A 19,099-nucleotide genomic window follows, 5' to 3' on the forward strand; every position below is an offset into this window, starting at 1 on the left:
TCAAAAGAATACTTCTTATATTACGTACACTAACTTTGATCAAACTCACGGGTACTAGTCTATAATGAATAAAATACAAAGGACTCATATTGTATGATTTCACATTTTATTAGTTTTTATATAAATACAACGACAACATGTTACTTTATCTATGGACAATAATTATTTTAATGAGAATAAAATTATATTTTCAATAAAGATATCAACATGTATTCTATAAATGCACCAAATTCGGTCCCGATGCCTCAATGTACTTATGTTACGATCGTTAACTGATTTACTTTTTTCAGTAAACTATTTAATTCTTTCTTGAATTACTAGTGTAGTAACTGACAAGAAACAATTGGGATTCAACTGATGCTCCAGGTACTACCTTGGTTGCACTTAAAGTTGGGCACGATAGATCAGTCGTTTTATCATACATTTTCAAATGTACACGAGAATTAATTATCAAACAAAATTGTTGTAATATCTACTTAAATCTGTTCAACGTATTAGTCAATATTCATTTGAAAATAACATTATAGCACTATTTAAATAGAACAACAAGAAAGCACGTTTGGTATATTACATTAGGTACAAAAGTATTCTACTCGAATTCGGGTATATCATCGAAGGAATAGCCCGGCACTTTTCGGTATGCAAGAATTGCCACTCTGACATGGTAAGCTCCAGGAATAAACATTAGAATACCCAGAATAATCACTGGCCACATACGATCTGCATACTGTGGAATAAAAAACAAGATTTGTAGAATGATAATGAGTGTGTAAACATTGCACGTTTCTGGTCACCTTAGAATCGATATGCCCGCTGATTATCAGGCTGCCTACGATGAGCATCACAGTTCCTCCGACGAACAGAACTGCTGCCAGGGCAATAGCCTTCCATGGTATCTTCACCGGTGGATGCAAGAACTGAAAAAAAATTAAAAACCATGTTAGTTGATTGTTGTTAGTTTGCGAGGAGTGCACGTTGCAATGTAGAAAGTTCGTTCTCTCAGTTGTATAATGTTTGAGTGCATGAAATAGATGAGAAATAATACACAATTTACCGGTTGGAGGTTATGTAGACAAATGTATACATACCTGTGCGTCTACGAAACCGTTGTCGGTTTCGGTGAGTTGTGTGTAATCCACGTTGTCGAATTGTCTTTCGCCTCTACCCTTTCTTCGGATCATGCTCAGTCTATCCACAATGGTATCTGAAAAAATGAGTAACGATGTACACTGCAGGAGTCTACTTGACAAACAGCTGCTTGGCGAACACCTGATAAGACTATCGCTACAGTTTAAGTATACAATGAACATTGGCAAGTTGCCTGGAATACTCGTTCGACTTAATTTTGTTTAAAATGACCGCGTTGAGTGCTGTGAACATGATTCGCATAAGTTGTGGAAAATGAATCACGATATTCTTTGGAATAACGTAGGAGTAACGATACATATATGTAAGCATTAGTTGAAATTACTGTGCAGCTGTCACTGAAGTGACCAACTATGATCAATACATGATCACTGAGTAATGGATGAGCAATTGATTGACGAAATCGTGATCATGACTAACGCTTCCAATATCTACTGCGACTATAATCTGCAGATGGATTATTTTTTTATGGTTTTGACAAACTTCATCGCGATATTTTGTGTACTTTAGAATTAGGAATTCTTTTCGCCTCAACAATACGGAGCGTCTGAGATTCAATACGAACAATAAGTTAAATTTAATTTTCTGCAAAAACGAAATCTGTGCAATGGATTTTACTGCTTCTACAGAAATAGATTCCAGCGTTCGTTTCTACAGAAAATTACGTCGATGTAGTACGGCAAAGAATCCGTCCACCATCATTCAAAGCCGAAAAATTTTTACCGGACAAATCCAAAGAGCCTTAGTTTTTTCAGCCATAATTTTTTCGTCTCAGAATCGATTTGTATGACGCTTTCTAGATTAATTGGATCCTTAGGAACGCAGAAAAAACACTAAGAATGGCGAAAGGCCGACAGATGACAAAATACGAAGGATATATGGAAAAGTTCAATTATTTATTCATTTTAATTCAGACTACATGAAATCGTAGCATTACAATATCATATATAATAAACATTATGTAGAGCACTCTGTTTTCCTCTTATAATAATAAGATTTCTTAAGTAATGTTTGATCACATTTTTACATTTCTCATTGTCTTTCACTTTTGCACAATTTGGTAACTTGTCAAATTACTACACACTGACACCGGAACACTTGTATGTACTTTGAAGACTCATTAAACAAACTGAAACGTCGTAGCTAAGAATTTGTGATTTTTCTTCCCCACCTTTCTGAGATCCGTTCGCTAAGTCCAGGTGTTTCGGCCGTGCCTTCGGATCCGTTGTTCACATCAGGGAGCCTTACGTTTTTTGAGATTATTGGATCTAGAAATTTTTCTTTCTAGAATGAATTTATACGATTCTTATTGGTCTAATTTGGCCCTCGAGATTACAAAGACGTCTAGAACAGCGTAGGACTTACAGCTGAAGCAATTTCAGAAGATATTTGTCATTTTTCCGCTATCTTTCCTGATGCGATGATCGTAGCCCAGTCGGACTGTGAGCCATCGATTCAGCTCGGAAAATTACATCAATCTAAGGCGTCAGAGAACTGACTGCAACAATTTCCAATGTCGTAAGAACTTTAATTGAGCGTAGGACCAACAGCAGAGTAATGACGGTGAAAATCATGCGTTTTTCGGCTGTAACTTTTCAGCTATCGCTCGCAGCGTATTGGGACTGCGCTTAATCGATTTCTCTGGCAAAATTACGTCGGAATAGGGCATGCTGAAATTCATTGCAGCACTTTTCAAAATCTTCGAAATTTTCACCGAAAATCCAAAGGGGTTAGCCTTGCTTTTTTGCTCATTTTCGAAGCCGAAATTTTTTCGACTCGGAATCGATTTGTATGACCATCTCTAGACTAAATGGACCCCCAGGAACTCAAAAAACACATGGAAAAAAGCGTCGGACGAACAGCAGAGAAATGTCGATCAAAATCAGCAGTTTTTCGGCTGTAACTTTTCAGCTATCGCTCGCAGCGTATTGGGACTGCGCTTAATCGATTTCTCTCGCAAAATTACGTCGGAATAGAGATGCCAAAATTCATTGCAGCACTTTCCAAAGTCGTCAAAATTTTCACCAAAAATCCAAAGGGGTTAGCCTTACTTTTTTGCTCATTTTCGGAGCCGAAAATTTTTCGACTCGGAATCGATTTGTATGACCATCTCTAGACTAAATAGACCCCCAGGAACTCAAAAAAACATGGAAAAGAGCGTCGGACGAACAGCAGAGAAATGACGATCAAAATCAGCAGTTTTTCGGCTGTAACTTTTCAGCTATCGCTCGCAGCGTATTGGGACTGCGCTTAATCGATTTCTCTCGCAAAATTACGTCGGAATAGGGCATGCCAAAATTCATTGCAGCACTTTCCAAAGTCGTCAAAATTTTCACCAAAAATCCAAAGGGGTTAGCCTTACTTTTTTGCTCATTTTCGGAGCGGAAATTTTTTCGACTCGGAATCGATTTGTATGACCATCTCTAGACTAAATGGACCCCTTGAAACTCAAAAAACACATGAAAAAGAGCGTCGGACGAACAGCAGAGAAATGACGATCAAAATCAGCAGTTTTTCGGCTGTAACTTTTCAGCTATCGCTCGCAGCGTATTGGGACTGCGCTTAATCGATTTCTCTCGCAAAATTACGTCAGAATAGAGCGTGCCAAAATTCATTGCAGCACTTTCCAAAGTCGTCAAAATTTTCACCAAAAATCCAAAGGGGTTAGCCTTACTTTTTTGCTCATTTTCAGAGCCGAAATTTTTTGGACTCGGAATTGATTTGTATGACCATCTCTAGACTAAATGGACCCCCAGGAACTCAAAAAACACATGGAAAAGAGCGTCGGACGAACAGCAGAGAAATGACGATCAAAATCAGCAGTTTTTCGGCTGTAACTTTTCAGCTATCGCTCGCAGCGTATTGGGACTGCGCTTAATCGATTTCTCTCGCAAAATCACGTCGGAATAGGGCATGCCAAAATTTATTGCAGCACTTTCCAAAAACGTCAAAATTTCCACCAAAATTCCAAAGGGGTTAGCCTTACTTTTTTGCTCATTTTCGGAGCCGAAAATTTTTCGACTCGGAATCGATTTGTATGACCATCTCTAGACTAAATGGACCCCCAGGAAATCAAAAAACACATGGAAAAGAGCGTCGGACGAACAGCAGAGAAATGACGATCAAAATCGGCAGTTTTTCGGCTGTAACTTTTTAGCTATCGCTCGCAGCGTATTGGGACTGCGCTTAATCGATTTCTCTCGCAAAATTACGTCGGAATAGGGCGTGCCAAAATTCATTGCAGCACTTTCCAAAGTCGTCAAAATTTTCACCAAAAATCCAAAGGGGTTAGCCTTACTTTTTTGCTCATTTTCGGAGCCGAAAATTTTTCGACTCGGAATCGATTTGTATGACCATCTCTAGACTAAATGGACCCCCAGGAACTCAAAAAACACATGGAAAAGAGCGTCGGACGAACAGCAGAGAAATGACGATCAAAATCAGCAGTTTTTCGGCTGTAACTTTTCAGCTATCGCTCGCAGCGTATTGGGACTGCGCTTAATCGATTTCTCTCGCAAAATCACGTCGGAATAGGGCATGCCAAAATTTATTGCAGCACTTTCCAAAGTCGTCAAAATTTTCACCAAAATTCCAAAGGGGTTAGCCTTACTTTTTTGCTCATTTTCGGAGCCGAAAATTTTTCGACTCGGAATCGATTTGTATGACCATCTCTAGACTAAATGGACCCCCAGGAACTCGAAAAACACATGGAAAAGAGCGTCGGACGAACAGCAGAGAAATGACGATCAAAATCAGCAGTTTTTCGGCTGTAACTTTTCAGCTATCGCTCGCAGCGTATTGGGACTGCGCTCAATCGATTTCTCTCGCAAAATTACGTTGGAATAGGGCGTGCCAAAATTCATTGCAGCACTTTCCAAAGTCGTCAAAATTTTCACCAAAATTCCAAAGGGGTTAGCCTTACTTTTTTGCTCATTTTCGGAGCCGAAAATTTTTCGACTCGGAATCGATTTGTATGACCATCTCTAGACTAAATGGACCCCCAGGAAATCAAAAAACACATGGAAAAGAGCGTCGGACGAACAGCAGAGAAATGACGATCAAAATCGGCAGTTTTTCGGCTGTAACTTTTTAGCTATCGCTCGCAGCGTATTGGGACTGCGCTTAATCGATTTCTCTCGCAAAATTACGTCGGAATAGGGCGTGCCAAAATTCATTGCAGCACTTTCCAAAGTCGTCAAAATTTTCACCAAAAATCCAAAGGGGTTAGCCTTACTTTTTTGCTCATTTTCGGAGCCGAAAATTTTTCGACTCGGAATCGATTTGTATGACCATCTCTAGACTAAATGGACCCCCAGGAAATCAAAAAACACATGGAAAAGAGCGTCGGACGAACAGCAGAGAAATGACGATCAAAATCAGCAGTTTTTCGGCTGTAACTTTTCAGCTATCGCTCGCAGCGTATTGGGACTGCGCTTAATCGATTTCTCTCGCGAAATCACGTCGGAATAGGGCATGCCAAAATTTATTGCAGCACTTTCCAAAGTCGTCAAAATTTTCACCAAAATTCCAAAGGGGTTAGCCTTACTTTTTTGCTCATTTTCGGAGCCGAAAATTTTTCGACTCGGAATCGATTTGTATGACCATCTCTAGACTAAATGGACCCCCAGGAAATCAAAGAACACATGGAAAAGAGCGTCGGACGAACAGCAGAGAAATGACGATCAAAATCAGCAGTTTTTCGGCTGTAACTTTTCAGCTATCGCTCGCAGCGTATTGGGATTGCGCTTAATCGATTTCTCTTGCAAAATCACGTCGGAATAGGGCATGCCAAAATTTATTGCAGCACTTTTCAAAGTCGTCAAAATTTTCACCAAAATTCCAAAGGGGTTAGCCTTACTTTTTTGCTCATTTTCGGAGCCGAAAATTTTTCGACTCGGAATCGATTTGTATGACCATCTCTAGACTAAATGGACCCCCAGGAACTCAAAAAACACATGGAAAAGAGCGTCGGACGAACAGCAGAGAAATGACGATCAAAATCAGCAGTTTTTCGGCTGTAACTTTTCAGCTATCGCTCGCAGCGTATTGGGACTGCGCTTAATCGATTTCTCTCGCAAAATCACGTCGGAATAGGGCATGCCAAAATTTATTGCAGCACTTTCCAAAGTCGTCAAAATTTTCACCAAAATTCCAAAGGGGTTAGCCTTACTTTTTTGCTCATTTTCGGAGCCGAAATTTTTTCGACTCGGAATCGATTTGTATGACCATCTCTAGACTAAATGGACCCCCAGGAACTCAAAAAACACATGGAAAAGAGCGTCGGACGAACAGCAGAGAAATGACGATCAAAATCAGCAGTTTTTCGGCTGTAACTTTTCAGCTATCGCTCGCAGCGTATTGGGACTGCGCTCAATCGATTTCTCTCGCAAAATTACGTCGGAATAGGGCGTGCCAAAATTCATTGCAGCACTTTCCAAAGTCGTCAAAATTTTTACCAAAAATCCAAAGGGGTTAGCCTTACTTTTTTGCTCATTTTCGGAGCCGAAAATTTTTCGACTCGGAATCGATTTGTATGACCATCTCTAGACTAAATGGACCCCCAGGAAATCAAAAAACACATGGAAAAGAGCGTCGGACGAACAGCAGAGAAATGACGATCAAAATCAGCAGTTTTTCGGCTGTAACTTTTCAGCTATCGCTCGCAGCGTATTGGGACTGCGCTTAATCGATTTCTCTCGCAAAATTACGTCGGAATAGAGCGTGCCAAAATTCATTGCAGCACTTTCCAAAGTCGTCAAAATTTTCACCAAAAATCCAAAGGGGTTAGCCTTACTTTTTTGCTCATTTTCGGAGCCGAAATTTTTTCGACTCGGAATCGATTTGTATGACCATCTCTAGACTAAATGGACCCCCAGGAACTCAAAAAACACATGGAAAAGAGCGTCGGACGAACAGCAGAGAAATGACGATCAAAATCAGCAGTTTTTCGGCTGTAACTTTTCAGCTATCGCTCGCAGCGTATTGGGACTGCGCTCAATCGATTTGTCTCGCAAAATTACGTCGGAATAGGGCGTGCCAAAATTCATTGCAGCACTTTCCAAAGTCGTCAAAATTTTTACCAAAAATCCAAAGGGGTTAGCCTTACTTTTTTGCTCATTTTCGGAGCTGAAATTTTTTCGACTCGGAATCGATTTGTATGACCATCTCTAGACTAAATGGACCCCCAGGAACTCAAAAAACACATGGAAAAGAGCGTCGGACGAACAGCCGAGAAATGACGATCAAAATCAGCAGTTTTTCGGCTGTAACTTTTCAGCTATCGCTCGCAGCGTATTGGGATTGCGCTTAATCGATTTCTCTCGCAAAATCACGTCGGAATAGGGCATGCCAAAATTTATTGCAGCACTTTTCAAAGTCGTCAAAATTTTCAGCAAAATTCCAAAGGGGTTAGCCTTACTTTTTTGCTCATTTTCGGAGCCGAAAATTTTTCGACTCGGAATCGATTTGTATGACCATCTCTAGACCAAATGGACCCCCAGGAACTCAAAAAACACATGGAAAAGAGCGTCGGACGAACAGCAGAGAAATGACGATCAAAATCAGCAGTTTTTCGGCTGTAACTTTTCAGCTATCGCTCGCAGCGTATTGGAACTGCGCTTAATCGATTTCTCTCGCAAAATCACGTCGGAATAGGGCATGCCAAAATTTATTGCAGCACTTTCCAAAGTCGTCAAAATTTTCACCAAAATTCCAAAGGGGTTAGCCTTACTTTTTTGCTCATTTTCGGAGCCGAAATTTTTTCGACTCGGAATCGATTTGTATGACCATCTCTAGACTAAATGGACCCCCAGGAACTCAAAAAACACATGGAAAAGAGCGTCGGACGAACAGCAGAGAAATGACGATCAAAATCAGCAGTTTTTCGGCTGTAACTTTTCAGCTATCGCTCGCAGCGTATTGGGACTGCGCTTAATCGATTTCTCTCGCAAAATTACGTCGGAATAGGGCGTGCCAAAATTCATTGCAGCACTTTCCAAAGTCGTCAAAATTTTCACCAAAAATCCAAAGGGGTTAGCCTTACTTTTTTGCTCATTTTCGGAGCCGAAAATTTTTCGACTCGGAATCGATTTGTATGACCATCTCTAGACTAAATGGACCCCCAGGAACTCAAAAAACACATGGAAAAGAGCGTTGGACGAACAGCAGAGAAATGACGATCAAAATCAGCAGTTTTTCGGCTGTAACTTTTCAGCTATCGCTCGCAGCGTATTGGGACTGCGCTTAATCGATTTCTCTCGCAAAATTACGTCGGAATAGGGCGTGACAAAATTCATTGCAGCACTTTCCAAAGTCGTCAAAATTTTCACTAAAAATCCAAAGGGGTTAGCCTTACTTTTTCGCTCATTTTCGGAGCCGAAAATTTTTCGACTCGGAATCGATTTGTATGACCATCTCCAGACTAAATGGACCCCCAGGAACTCAAAAAACACATGAAAAAGAGCGTCGGACGAACAGCAGAGAAATGACGATCAAAATCAGCAGTTTTTCGGCTGTAACTTTTCAGCTATCGCTCGCAGCGTATTGGGACTGCGCTCAATCGATTTGTCTCGCAAAATTACGTCGGAATAGGGCGTGCCAAAATTCATTGCAGCACTTTCCAAAGTCGTCAAAATTTTTACCAAAAATCCAAAGGGGTTAGCCTTACTTTTTTGCTCATTTTCGGAGCTGAAATTTTTTCGACTCGGAATCGATTTGTATGACCATCTCTAGACTAAATGGACCCCCAGGAACTCAAAAAACACATGGAAAAGAGCGTCGGACGAACAGCCGAGAAATGACGATCAAAATCAGCAGTTTTTCGGCTGTAACTTTTCAGCTATCGCTCGCAGCGTATTGGGATTGCGCTTAATCGATTTCTCTCGCAAAATCACGTCGGAATAGGGCATGCCAAAATTTATTGCAGCACTTTTCAAAGTCGTCAAAATTTTCAGCAAAATTCCAAAGGGGTTAGCCTTACTTTTTTGCTCATTTTCGGAGCCGAAAATTTTTCGACTCGGAATCGATTTGTATGACCATCTCTAGACCAAATGGACCCCCAGGAACTCAAAAAACACATGGAAAAGAGCGTCGGACGAACAGCAGAGAAATGACGATCAAAATCAGCAGTTTTTCGGCTGTAACTTTTCAGCTATCGCTCGCAGCGTATTGGAACTGCGCTTAATCGATTTCTCTCGCAAAATCACGTCGGAATAGGGCATGCCAAAATTTATTGCAGCACTTTCCAAAGTCGTCAAAATTTTCACCAAAATTCCAAAGGGGTTAGCCTTACTTTTTTGCTCATTTTCGGAGCCGAAATTTTTTCGACTCGGAATCGATTTGTATGACCATCTCTAGACTAAATGGACCCCCAGGAACTCAAAAAACACATGGAAAAGAGCGTCGGACGAACAGCAGAGAAATGACGATCAAAATCAGCAGTTTTTCGGCTGTAACTTTTCAGCTATCGCTCGCAGCGTATTGGGACTGCGCTTAATCGATTTCTCTCGCAAAATTACGTCGGAATAGGGCGTGCCAAAATTCATTGCAGCACTTTCCAAAGTCGTCAAAATTTTCACCAAAAATCCAAAGGGGTTAGCCTTACTTTTTTGCTCATTTTCGGAGCCGAAAATTTTTCGACTCGGAATCGATTTGTATGACCATCTCTAGACTAAATGGACCCCCAGGAACTCAAAAAACACATGGAAAAGAGCGTTGGACGAACAGCAGAGAAATGACGATCAAAATCAGCAGTTTTTCGGCTGTAACTTTTCAGCTATCGCTCGCAGCGTATTGGGACTGCGCTTAATCGATTTCTCTCGCAAAATTACGTCGGAATAGGGCGTGACAAAATTCATTGCAGCACTTTCCAAAGTCGTCAAAATTTTCACTAAAAATCCAAAGGGGTTAGCCTTACTTTTTCGCTCATTTTCGGAGCCGAAAATTTTTCGACTCGGAATCGATTTGTATGACCATCTCCAGACTAAATGGACCCCCAGGAACTCAAAAAACACATGAAAAAGAGCGTCGGACGAACAGCAGAGAAATGACGATCAAAATCAGCAGTTTTTCGGCTGTAACTTTTCAGCTATCGCTCGCAGCGTATTGGGACTGCGCTCAATCGATTTCTCTCGCAAAATTACGTCGGAATAGGGCGTGCCAAAATTCATTGCAGCACTTTCCAAAGTCGTCAAAATTTTTACCAAAAATCCAAAGGGGTTAGCCTTACTTTTTTGCTCATTTTCGGAGCTGAAATTTTTTCGACTCGGAATCGATTTGTATGACCATCTCTAGACTAAATGGACCCCCAGGAACTCAAAAAACACATGGAAAAGAGCGTCGGACGAACAGCAGAGAAATGACGATCAAAATCAGCAGTTTTTCGGCTGTAACTTTTCAGCTATCGCTCGCAGCGTATTGGGACTGCGCTTAATCGATTTCTCTCGCAAAATCACGTCGGAATAGGGCATGCCAAAATTTATTGCAGCACTTTCCAAAGTCGTCAAAATTTTCACCAAAATTCCAAAGGGGTTAGCCTTACTTTTTTGCTCATTTTCGGAGCCGAAAATTTTTCGACTCGGAATCGATTTGTATGACCATCTCTAGACTAAATGGACCCCCAGGAAATCAAAAAACACATGGAAAAGAGCGTCGGACGAACAGCAGAGAAATGACGATCAAAATCAGCAGTTTTTCGGCTGTAACTTTTCAGCTATCGCTCGCAGCGTATTGGGACTGCGCTTAATCGATTTCTCTCGCAAAATTACGTCGGAATAGGGCGTGCCAAAATTCATTGCAGCACTTTCCAAAGTCGTCAAAATTTTCACCAAAAATCCAAAGGGGTTAGCCTTACTTTTTTGCTCATTTTCGGAGCCGAAATTTTTTCGACTCGGAATTGATTTGTATGACCATCTCTAGACTAAATGGACCCCCAGGAACTCAAAAAACACATGGAAAAGAGCGTCGGACGAACAGCAGAGAAATGACGATCAAAATCAGCAGTTTTTCGGCTGTAACTTTTCAGCTATCGCTCGCAGCGTATTGGGATTGCGCTTAATCGATTTCTCTCGCAAAATCACGTCGGAATAGGGCATGCCAAAATTTATTGCAGCACTTTTCAAAGTCGTCAAAATTTTCACCAAAATTCCAAAGGGGTTAGCCTTACTTTTTTGCTCATTTTCGGAGCCGAAAATTTTTCGACTCGGAATCGATTTGTATGACCATCTCTAGACTAAATGGACCCCCAGGAACTCAAAAAACACATGGAAAAGAGCGTCGGACGAACAGCAGAGAAATGACGATCAAAATCAGCAGTTTTTCGGCTGTAACTTTTCAGCTATCGCTCGCAGCGTATTGGGACTGCGCTTAATCGATTTCTCTCGCAAAATTACGTCGGAATAGGGCGTGCCAAAATTCATTGCAGCACTTTCCAAAGTCGTCAAAATTTTCACCAAAAATCCAAAGGGGTTAGCCTTACTTTTTTGCTCATTTTCGGAGCTGAAATTTTTTCGACTCGGAATCGATTTGTATGACCATCTCTAGACTAAACGGACCCCCAGGAACTCAAAAAACACATGGAAAAGAGCGTCGGACGAACAGCAGAGAAATGACGATCAAAATCAGCAGTTTTTCGGCTGTAACTTCTCAGCTATCGCTCGCAGCGTATTGGGACTGCGCTTGATCGATTACTCTCGCAAAATTACTTCGGGATAGGGCGTGCCAAAATTCATTGCAGCACTTTCCAAAGTCGTCAAAATTTTCACCAAAAATCCAAAGGGGTTAGCCTTACTTTTTTGCTCATTTTCGGAGCTGAAATTTTTTCGACTCGGAATCGATTCGTATGACCATCTCTAGACTAAATGGACCCCCAGGAACTTAAAAAACACATGGAAAAGAGCGTCGGACGAACAGCAGAGAAATGACGATCAAAATCAGCAGTTTTTCGGCTGTAACTTTTCAGCTATCGCTCGCAGCGTATTGGGACTGCGCTTAATCGATTTCTCTCGCAAAATTACGTCGGAATAGGGCGTGACAAAATTCATTGCAGCACTTTCCAAAGTCGTCAAAATTTTCACTAAAAATCCAAAGGGGTTAGCCTTACTTTTTCGCTCATTTTCGGAGCCGAAAATTTTTCGACTCGGAATCGATTTGTATGACCATCTCCAGACTAAATGGACCCCCAGGAACTCAAAAAACACATGAAAAAGAGCGTCGGACGAACAGCAGAGAAATGACGATCAAAATCAGCAGTTTTTCGGCTGTAACTTTTCAGCTATCGCTCGCAGCGTATTGGGACTGCGCTCAATCGATTTCTCTCGCAAAATTACGTCGGAATAGGGCGTGCCAAAATTCATTGCAGCACTTTCCAAAGTCGTCAAAATTTTTACCAAAAATCCAAAGGGGTTAGCCTTACTTTTTTGCTCATTTTCGGAGCTGAAATTTTTTCGACTCGGAATCGATTTGTATGACCATCTCTAGACTAAATGGACCCCCAGGAACTCAAAAAACACATGGAAAAGAGCGTCGGACGAACAGCAGAGAAATGACGATCAAAATCAGCAGTTTTTCGGCTGTAACTTTTCAGCTATCGCTCGCAGCGTATTGGGACTGCGCTTAATCGATTTCTCTCGCAAAATCACGTCGGAATAGGGCATGCCAAAATTTATTGCAGCACTTTCCAAAGTCGTCAAAATTTTCACCAAAATTCCAAAGGGGTTAGCCTTACTTTTTTGCTCATTTTCGGAGCCGAAAATTTTTCGACTCGGAATCGATTTGTATGACCATCTCTAGACTAAATGGACCCCCAGGAAATCAAAAAACACATGGAAAAGAGCGTCGGACGAACAGCAGAGAAATGACGATCAAAATCAGCAGTTTTTCGGCTGTAACTTTTCAGCTATCGCTCGCAGCGTATTGGGACTGCGCTTAATCGATTTCTCTCGCAAAATTACGTCGGAATAGGGCGTGCCAAAATTCATTGCAGCACTTTCCAAAGTCGTCAAAATTTTCACCAAAAATCCAAAGGGGTTAGCCTTACTTTTTTGCTCATTTTCGGAGCCGAAATTTTTTCGACTCGGAATTGATTTGTATGACCATCTCTAGACTAAATGGACCCCCAGGAACTCAAAAAACACATGGAAAAGAGCGTCGGACGAACAGCAGAGAAATGACGATCAAAATCAGCAGTTTTTCGGCTGTAACTTTTCAGCTATCGCTCGCAGCGTATTGGGATTGCGCTTAATCGATTTCTCTCGCAAAATCACGTCGGAATAGGGCATGCCAAAATTTATTGCAGCACTTTTCAAAGTCGTCAAAATTTTCACCAAAATTCCAAAGGGGTTAGCCTTACTTTTTTGCTCATTTTCGGAGCCGAAAATTTTTCGACTCGGAATCGATTTGTATGACCATCTCTAGACTAAATGGACCCCCAGGAACTCAAAAAACACATGGAAAAGAGCGTCGGACGAACAGCAGAGAAATGACGATCAAAATCAGCAGTTTTTCGGCTGTAACTTTTCAGCTATCGCTCGCAGCGTATTGGGACTGCGCTTAATCGATTTCTCTCGCAAAATTACGTCGGAATAGGGCGTGCCAAAATTCATTGCAGCACTTTCCAAAGTCGTCAAAATTTTCACCAAAAATCCAAAGGGGTTAGCCTTACTTTTTTGCTCATTTTCGGAGCTGAAATTTTTTCGACTCGGAATCGATTTGTATGACCATCTCTAGACTAAACGGACCCCCAGGAACTCAAAAAACACATGGAAAAGAGCGTCGGACGAACAGCAGAGAAATGACGATCAAAATCAGCAGTTTTTCGGCTGTAACTTCTCAGCTATCGCTCGCAGCGTATTGGGACTGCGCTTGATCGATTTCTCTCGCAAAATTACTTCGGGATAGGGCGTGCCAAAATTCATTGCAGCACTTTCCAAAGTCGTCAAAATTTTCACCAAAAATCCAAAGGGGTTAGCCTTACTTTTTTGCTCATTTTCGGAGCTGAAATTTTTTCGACTCGGAATCGATTCGTATGACCATCTCTAGACTAAATGGACCCCCAGGAACTCAAAAAACACATGGAAAAGAGCGTCGGACGAACAGCAGAGAAATGACGATCAAAATCAGCAGTTTTTCGGCTGTAACTTTTCAGCTATCGCTCGCAGCGTATTGGGACTGCGCTTAATCCATTTCTCTCGCAAAATTACGTCGGAATAGGGCGTGCCAAAATTCATTGCAGCACTTTCCAAAGTCGTCAAAATTTTCACCAAAAATCCAAAGGGGTTAGCCTTACTTTTTTGCTCATTTTCGGAGCCGAAATTTTTTCGACTCGGAATTGATTTGTATGACCATCTCCAGACTAAATGGACCCCTAGGAACTCAAAAAACACATGGAAAAGGGCGTCGGACGAACAGCAGAGAAATGACGATCAAAATCAGCAGTTTTTCGGCTGTAACTTTTCAGCTATCGCTCGCAGCGTATTGGGATTGCGCTTAATCGATTTCTCTCGCAAAATCACGTCGGAATAGGGCATGCCAAAATTTATTGCAGCACTTTTGAAAGTCGTCAAAATTTTCACCACAATTCCAAAGGGGTTAGCCTTACTTTTTTGCTCATTTTCGGAGCCCAAAATTTTTCGACTCGGAATCGATTTGTATGACCATCTCTAGACTAAATGGACCCCCAGGAACTCAAAAAACACATGGAAAAGAGCGTCGGACGAACAGCAGAGAAATGACGATCAAAATCAGCAGTTTTTCGGCTGTAACTTTTCAGCTATCGCTCGCAGCGTATTGGGACTGCGCTTAATCGATTTCTCTCGCAAAATCACGTCGGAATAGGGCATGCCAAAATTTATTGCAGCACTTTCCAAAGTCGTCAAAATTTTCACCAAAATTCCAAAGGGGTTAGCCTTACTTTTTCGCTCATTTTCGAAGCCGAAATTTTTTCGACTCGGAATCGATTTGTATGACCATCTCTAGACTAAATGGACCCCCAGGAACTCAAAAAACACATGGAAAAGAGCGTCGGACGAACAGCAGAGAAATGACGATCAAAATCAGCAGTTTTTCGGCTGTAACTTTTCAGCTATCGCTCGCAGCGTATTGGGACTGCGCTTAATCGATTTCTCTCGCAAAATTACGTCGGAATAGGGCGTGCCAAAATTCATTGCAGCACTTTCCAAAGTCGTCAAAATTTTCACCAAAAATCCAAAGGGGTTAGCCTTACTTTTTTGCTCATTTTCGGAGCCGAAAATTTTTCGACTCGGAATCGATTTGTATGACCATCTCTAGACTAAATGGACCCCCAGAAACTCAAAAAACACATGGAAAAGAGCGTCGGACGAACAGCAGAGAAATGACGATCAAAATCAGCAGTTTTTCGGCTGTAACTTTTCAGCTATCGCTCGCAGCGTATTGGGATTGCGCTTAATCGATTTCTCTCGCAAAATCACGTCGGAATAGGGCATGCCAAAATTTATTGCAGCACTTTTGAAAGTCGTCAAAATTTTCACCAAAATTCCAAAGGGGTTAGCCTTACTTTTTTGCTCATTTTCGGAGCCCAAAATTTTTCGACTCGGAATCGATTGGTATGACCATCTCTAGACTAAATGGACCCCCAGGAACTCAAAAAACACATGGAAAAGAGCGTCGGACGAACAGCAGAGAAATGACGATCAAAATCAGCAGTTTTTCGGCTGTAAGTTTTCAGCTATCGCTCGCAGCGTATTGGGACTGCGCTTAATCGATTTCTCTCGCAAAATCACGTCGGAATAGGGCATGCCAAAATTTATTGCAGCACTTTCCAAAGTCGTCAAAATTTTCACCAAAATTCCAAAGGGGTTAGCCTTACTTTTTCGCTCATTTTCGAAGCCGAAATTTTTTCGACTCGGAATCGATTTGTATGACCATCTCTAGACTAAATGGACCCCCAGGAACTCAAAAAACACATGGAAAAGAGCGTCGGACGAACAGCAGAGAAATGACGATCAAAATCAGCAGTTTTTCGGCTGTAACTTTTCAGCTATCGCTCGCAGCGTATTGGGACTGCGCTTAATCGATTTCTCTCGCAAAATCACGTCGGAATAGGGCATGCCAAAATTTATTGCAGCACTTTCCAAAGTCGTCAAAATTTTCACCAAAATTCCAAAGGGGTTAGCCTTACTTTTTCGCTCATTTTCGAAGCCGAAATTTTTTCGACTCGGAATCGATTTGTATGACCATCTCTAGACTAAATGGACCCCCAGGAACTCAAAAAACACATGGAAAAGAGCGTCGGACGAACAGCAGAGAAATGACGATCAAAATCAGCAGTTTTTCGGCTGTAACTTTTCAGCTATCGCTCGCAGCGTATTGGGACTGCGCCTCATCGATTTCTCTCGCAAAATGACCTTGGAATAGAGCATGAAAAAGTTGCTTCTAGCATTTTTGAAACTGGTCGAAATATTGGCCAAAAATCACAAGCAGTCAGCCTTACTTTTTCTTCTGTCGAAATACACTCAGTCCCCGAATTGATTTCGATGACGCTCTTTAGACTCATTGGACCCCCAGGAACTCAGACAATATTTGAAAAAGGGCGTAGTACAAACAGCAGAGACAGAGCGATGTAAAGACCAGCAGCGGAGAAAGGACGAAATAAGTACATCGTTCTTTGCATATAACTCTTGATCCGTTGTTCATTGCGTATTCGGAATGTGGTTCAAGGAGTCCTTTCCCAATTATTCTGATATAACACATTAAACTGTTATTCCAATAAATAATAAAAATCGCCGAAATTTTCACCGAAAAAAATCCCTAGGGGTCATTCTACACCTTTCGAGGACTTACAGGCACAATTTTTTTTTTTAACGTACGAATCGTTTAGCAGGTTTCCAACGCCACTACTCGGACCATCAGAAATTAAAAAACGACCACCTTACCATCGAATGATTAGCAGCTGTGGCAATATAACAGGATATTTTGGGAATTACTGGTATTGTGTCATATCCACGAACTTTTTGAATGGGATACTTTAATTGTATGTGGTTTGGAAATGATAAAACAAATCAGTGTGGTAGCGCCGTCCGGCAATTGAGTGCAGGGGGTTGAGCATTGCTTTCCTTTTTTATCCAATATCAATTTCGTAGCACACATTCATGTGCAATTGACCTCGAAACTCCGTAGCAAGATCAAGAAAGTCCGTTCAGATCGACTGCCACACTTTTCAATTCAGCGCGTTTCAATTTCAGCCAAAACTCTAATAACTGTGTAAAATTTTCTCATTGCCAGATGTAGATCATGCATAAATTCAACCCCCAACACTCTCATTTCTTTTTTATTCATTCCATTTCTGTCCATCATGGAGATCAATGATTCAAATCCACTTTTTCTTTCAAACGTACTTGCAGTCAACACTCATACATTATCAAGCGCATGCGCTCCGATTGAATCAATTACATTCACTGTTTTACGAAATCATCTTCGTTACGCCAAATGTGGACTTCACAACAGATGAACTGTGTCGATGTGTATAAGTAGCAAAATTGGAAGCACTGCTACGCCATAGAACAACACGACTGGTTGCTGAAAATATTTCACGTCAGTCTTTTCCCTGATACATAATTCCTTTCAAGTTTTATTCGTACAGTTACATACTAACCAACACGAAAATTCAGTAAGTGCCGCTGAAATGGTCAAATAAAAGCCAAGTGCGACAATAAGCATGTTACAAGGTACTTCAGTTACCTGTACGCAACCACCTCCACATTCTGGGAAGTCCTTCGAAATAATCGAACCAACAATCCGTTGATCCCAGTCGTTACATCGAAGATGAAGCTGGTTTACATTAAAAGATAGGCTAACTGCTCTCCAAATTCCCTCTCATTTCACGCCCCAGGGTGCGTCAATTATCTGTGCACGCAAATTATTTGTGTCAGTTATTAAAACCGCAGGATTTATTGTTCCAAAGAATTCAGGGTCGAAAAGTATGGGTCATGCTTTCAAATTTCCGTCCTGTGGGTCACAGGCAGCAAAAATCAGTGCAGAAACATAAAAAAAAAAATCAATTTAGATGACACGAAGTAGTAATTACGCGCAATATATATCACACCGTAAAGTGTTCGTAAATCTATATTGAATCGCAAGAAAACAACGTCGTACGAGATGCGAGTAAATTGCAACTCATATTCTATAATGCAATAATTGTACACGAATCGAGATAACGTATAGGAAAAACTAGACTTACGTTTCTTGTATGAAAATCATGTTCCTCGGAGAATGTGTATTAAAGTGAGGCAGAAATCGAGCCCTCACGATGCTCAGGTGTTCCAGGTAGGGATGTGGTGGGTGTATAAGGTCGAAGATGAGCTTGGTGGTAGGTAAGCGATGACCAACCCTGCGGATAGGCGAGGCTAAACTCGTGGCTGACTGGCACCCCTGTTTTCGACGTGCGAAAGGAGGGAGGAAGGGTGGAGGCGGAGAAAGACGATGATACACGGAAAGAGGTGCAGAGGAGGTCACGAAGCGAGACCGAAACGACGGAGGGCGTCCCGACGTCCACCTGCAAATGCCTGACACATCCCTCCGTCCACGTTGTACGTGCACGCGACGAACATCGGCGAACCCGGCCGCCAAATTTCACCCCCTCGCCATTCCTCTCGTGGATTTACTCTCCTCTCTCCTCTCTCCTCTCTGTCTCTCCCGCGGTTGTCAGGGACTGGAGGTGGATCGATGCCCGACGCCGGGGAAGAAGCTGCGGGCTTTTCGCCGACCTACGCCGACGCCTGTGCCACTCCAACAGTCGAAGCGAGTGTGTAATATGCGTGTGCGTATGTACAGATATTCACGTTGCGATTCTGTCCCGTGCCGTGCAGGTGTTTACGCGAAATCGAATCCCCCCTGCTGTATAATATCTGTAATTTTCCTCTTGTTGGTACCTCCGCACGCTTCTTACACACGTCGTCGTGCAGCAACCCTTGGCGATCTG

General features: G+C 41.8%; 1 protein-coding gene across 3 annotated transcripts in view; it reads right to left on the reverse strand.

Moving 5' to 3' along the window:
• Positions 1-84: 84 nt before the first annotated feature.
• Positions 85-19,099, reverse strand: part of LOC124413181 (transmembrane protein 230) — a 35,311-nt gene continuing 16,296 nt past the window's right edge. Inside the window, exons 1-5 of one of the 3 annotated variants that reach the window (XM_046893583.1) lie at positions 18,359-18,700; positions 17,860-18,024; positions 1,089-1,204; positions 795-917; positions 85-727 (exon numbers count right to left, since the gene is read on the reverse strand). In XM_046893583.1, coding sequence (XP_046749539.1) covers positions 590-727; positions 795-917; positions 1,089-1,204; positions 17,860-17,881 — 399 coding nt within the window. In that variant the 5' untranslated portion in view covers positions 17,882-18,024; positions 18,359-18,700 and the 3' untranslated portion in view covers positions 85-589. Of the gene's footprint in view, positions 728-794; positions 918-1,088; positions 1,205-17,859; positions 18,025-18,358; positions 18,701-19,099 lie in introns of those variants that run through there. The other 2 variants (XM_046893584.1, XM_046893585.1) reach the window with 2 other exon arrangements.

Source organism: Diprion similis, chromosome 12, assembly GCF_021155765.1.
Source record: "Diprion similis isolate iyDipSimi1 chromosome 12, iyDipSimi1.1, whole genome shotgun sequence".
Lineage (NCBI taxonomy): Eukaryota > Metazoa > Arthropoda > Insecta > Hymenoptera > Diprionidae > Diprion > Diprion similis.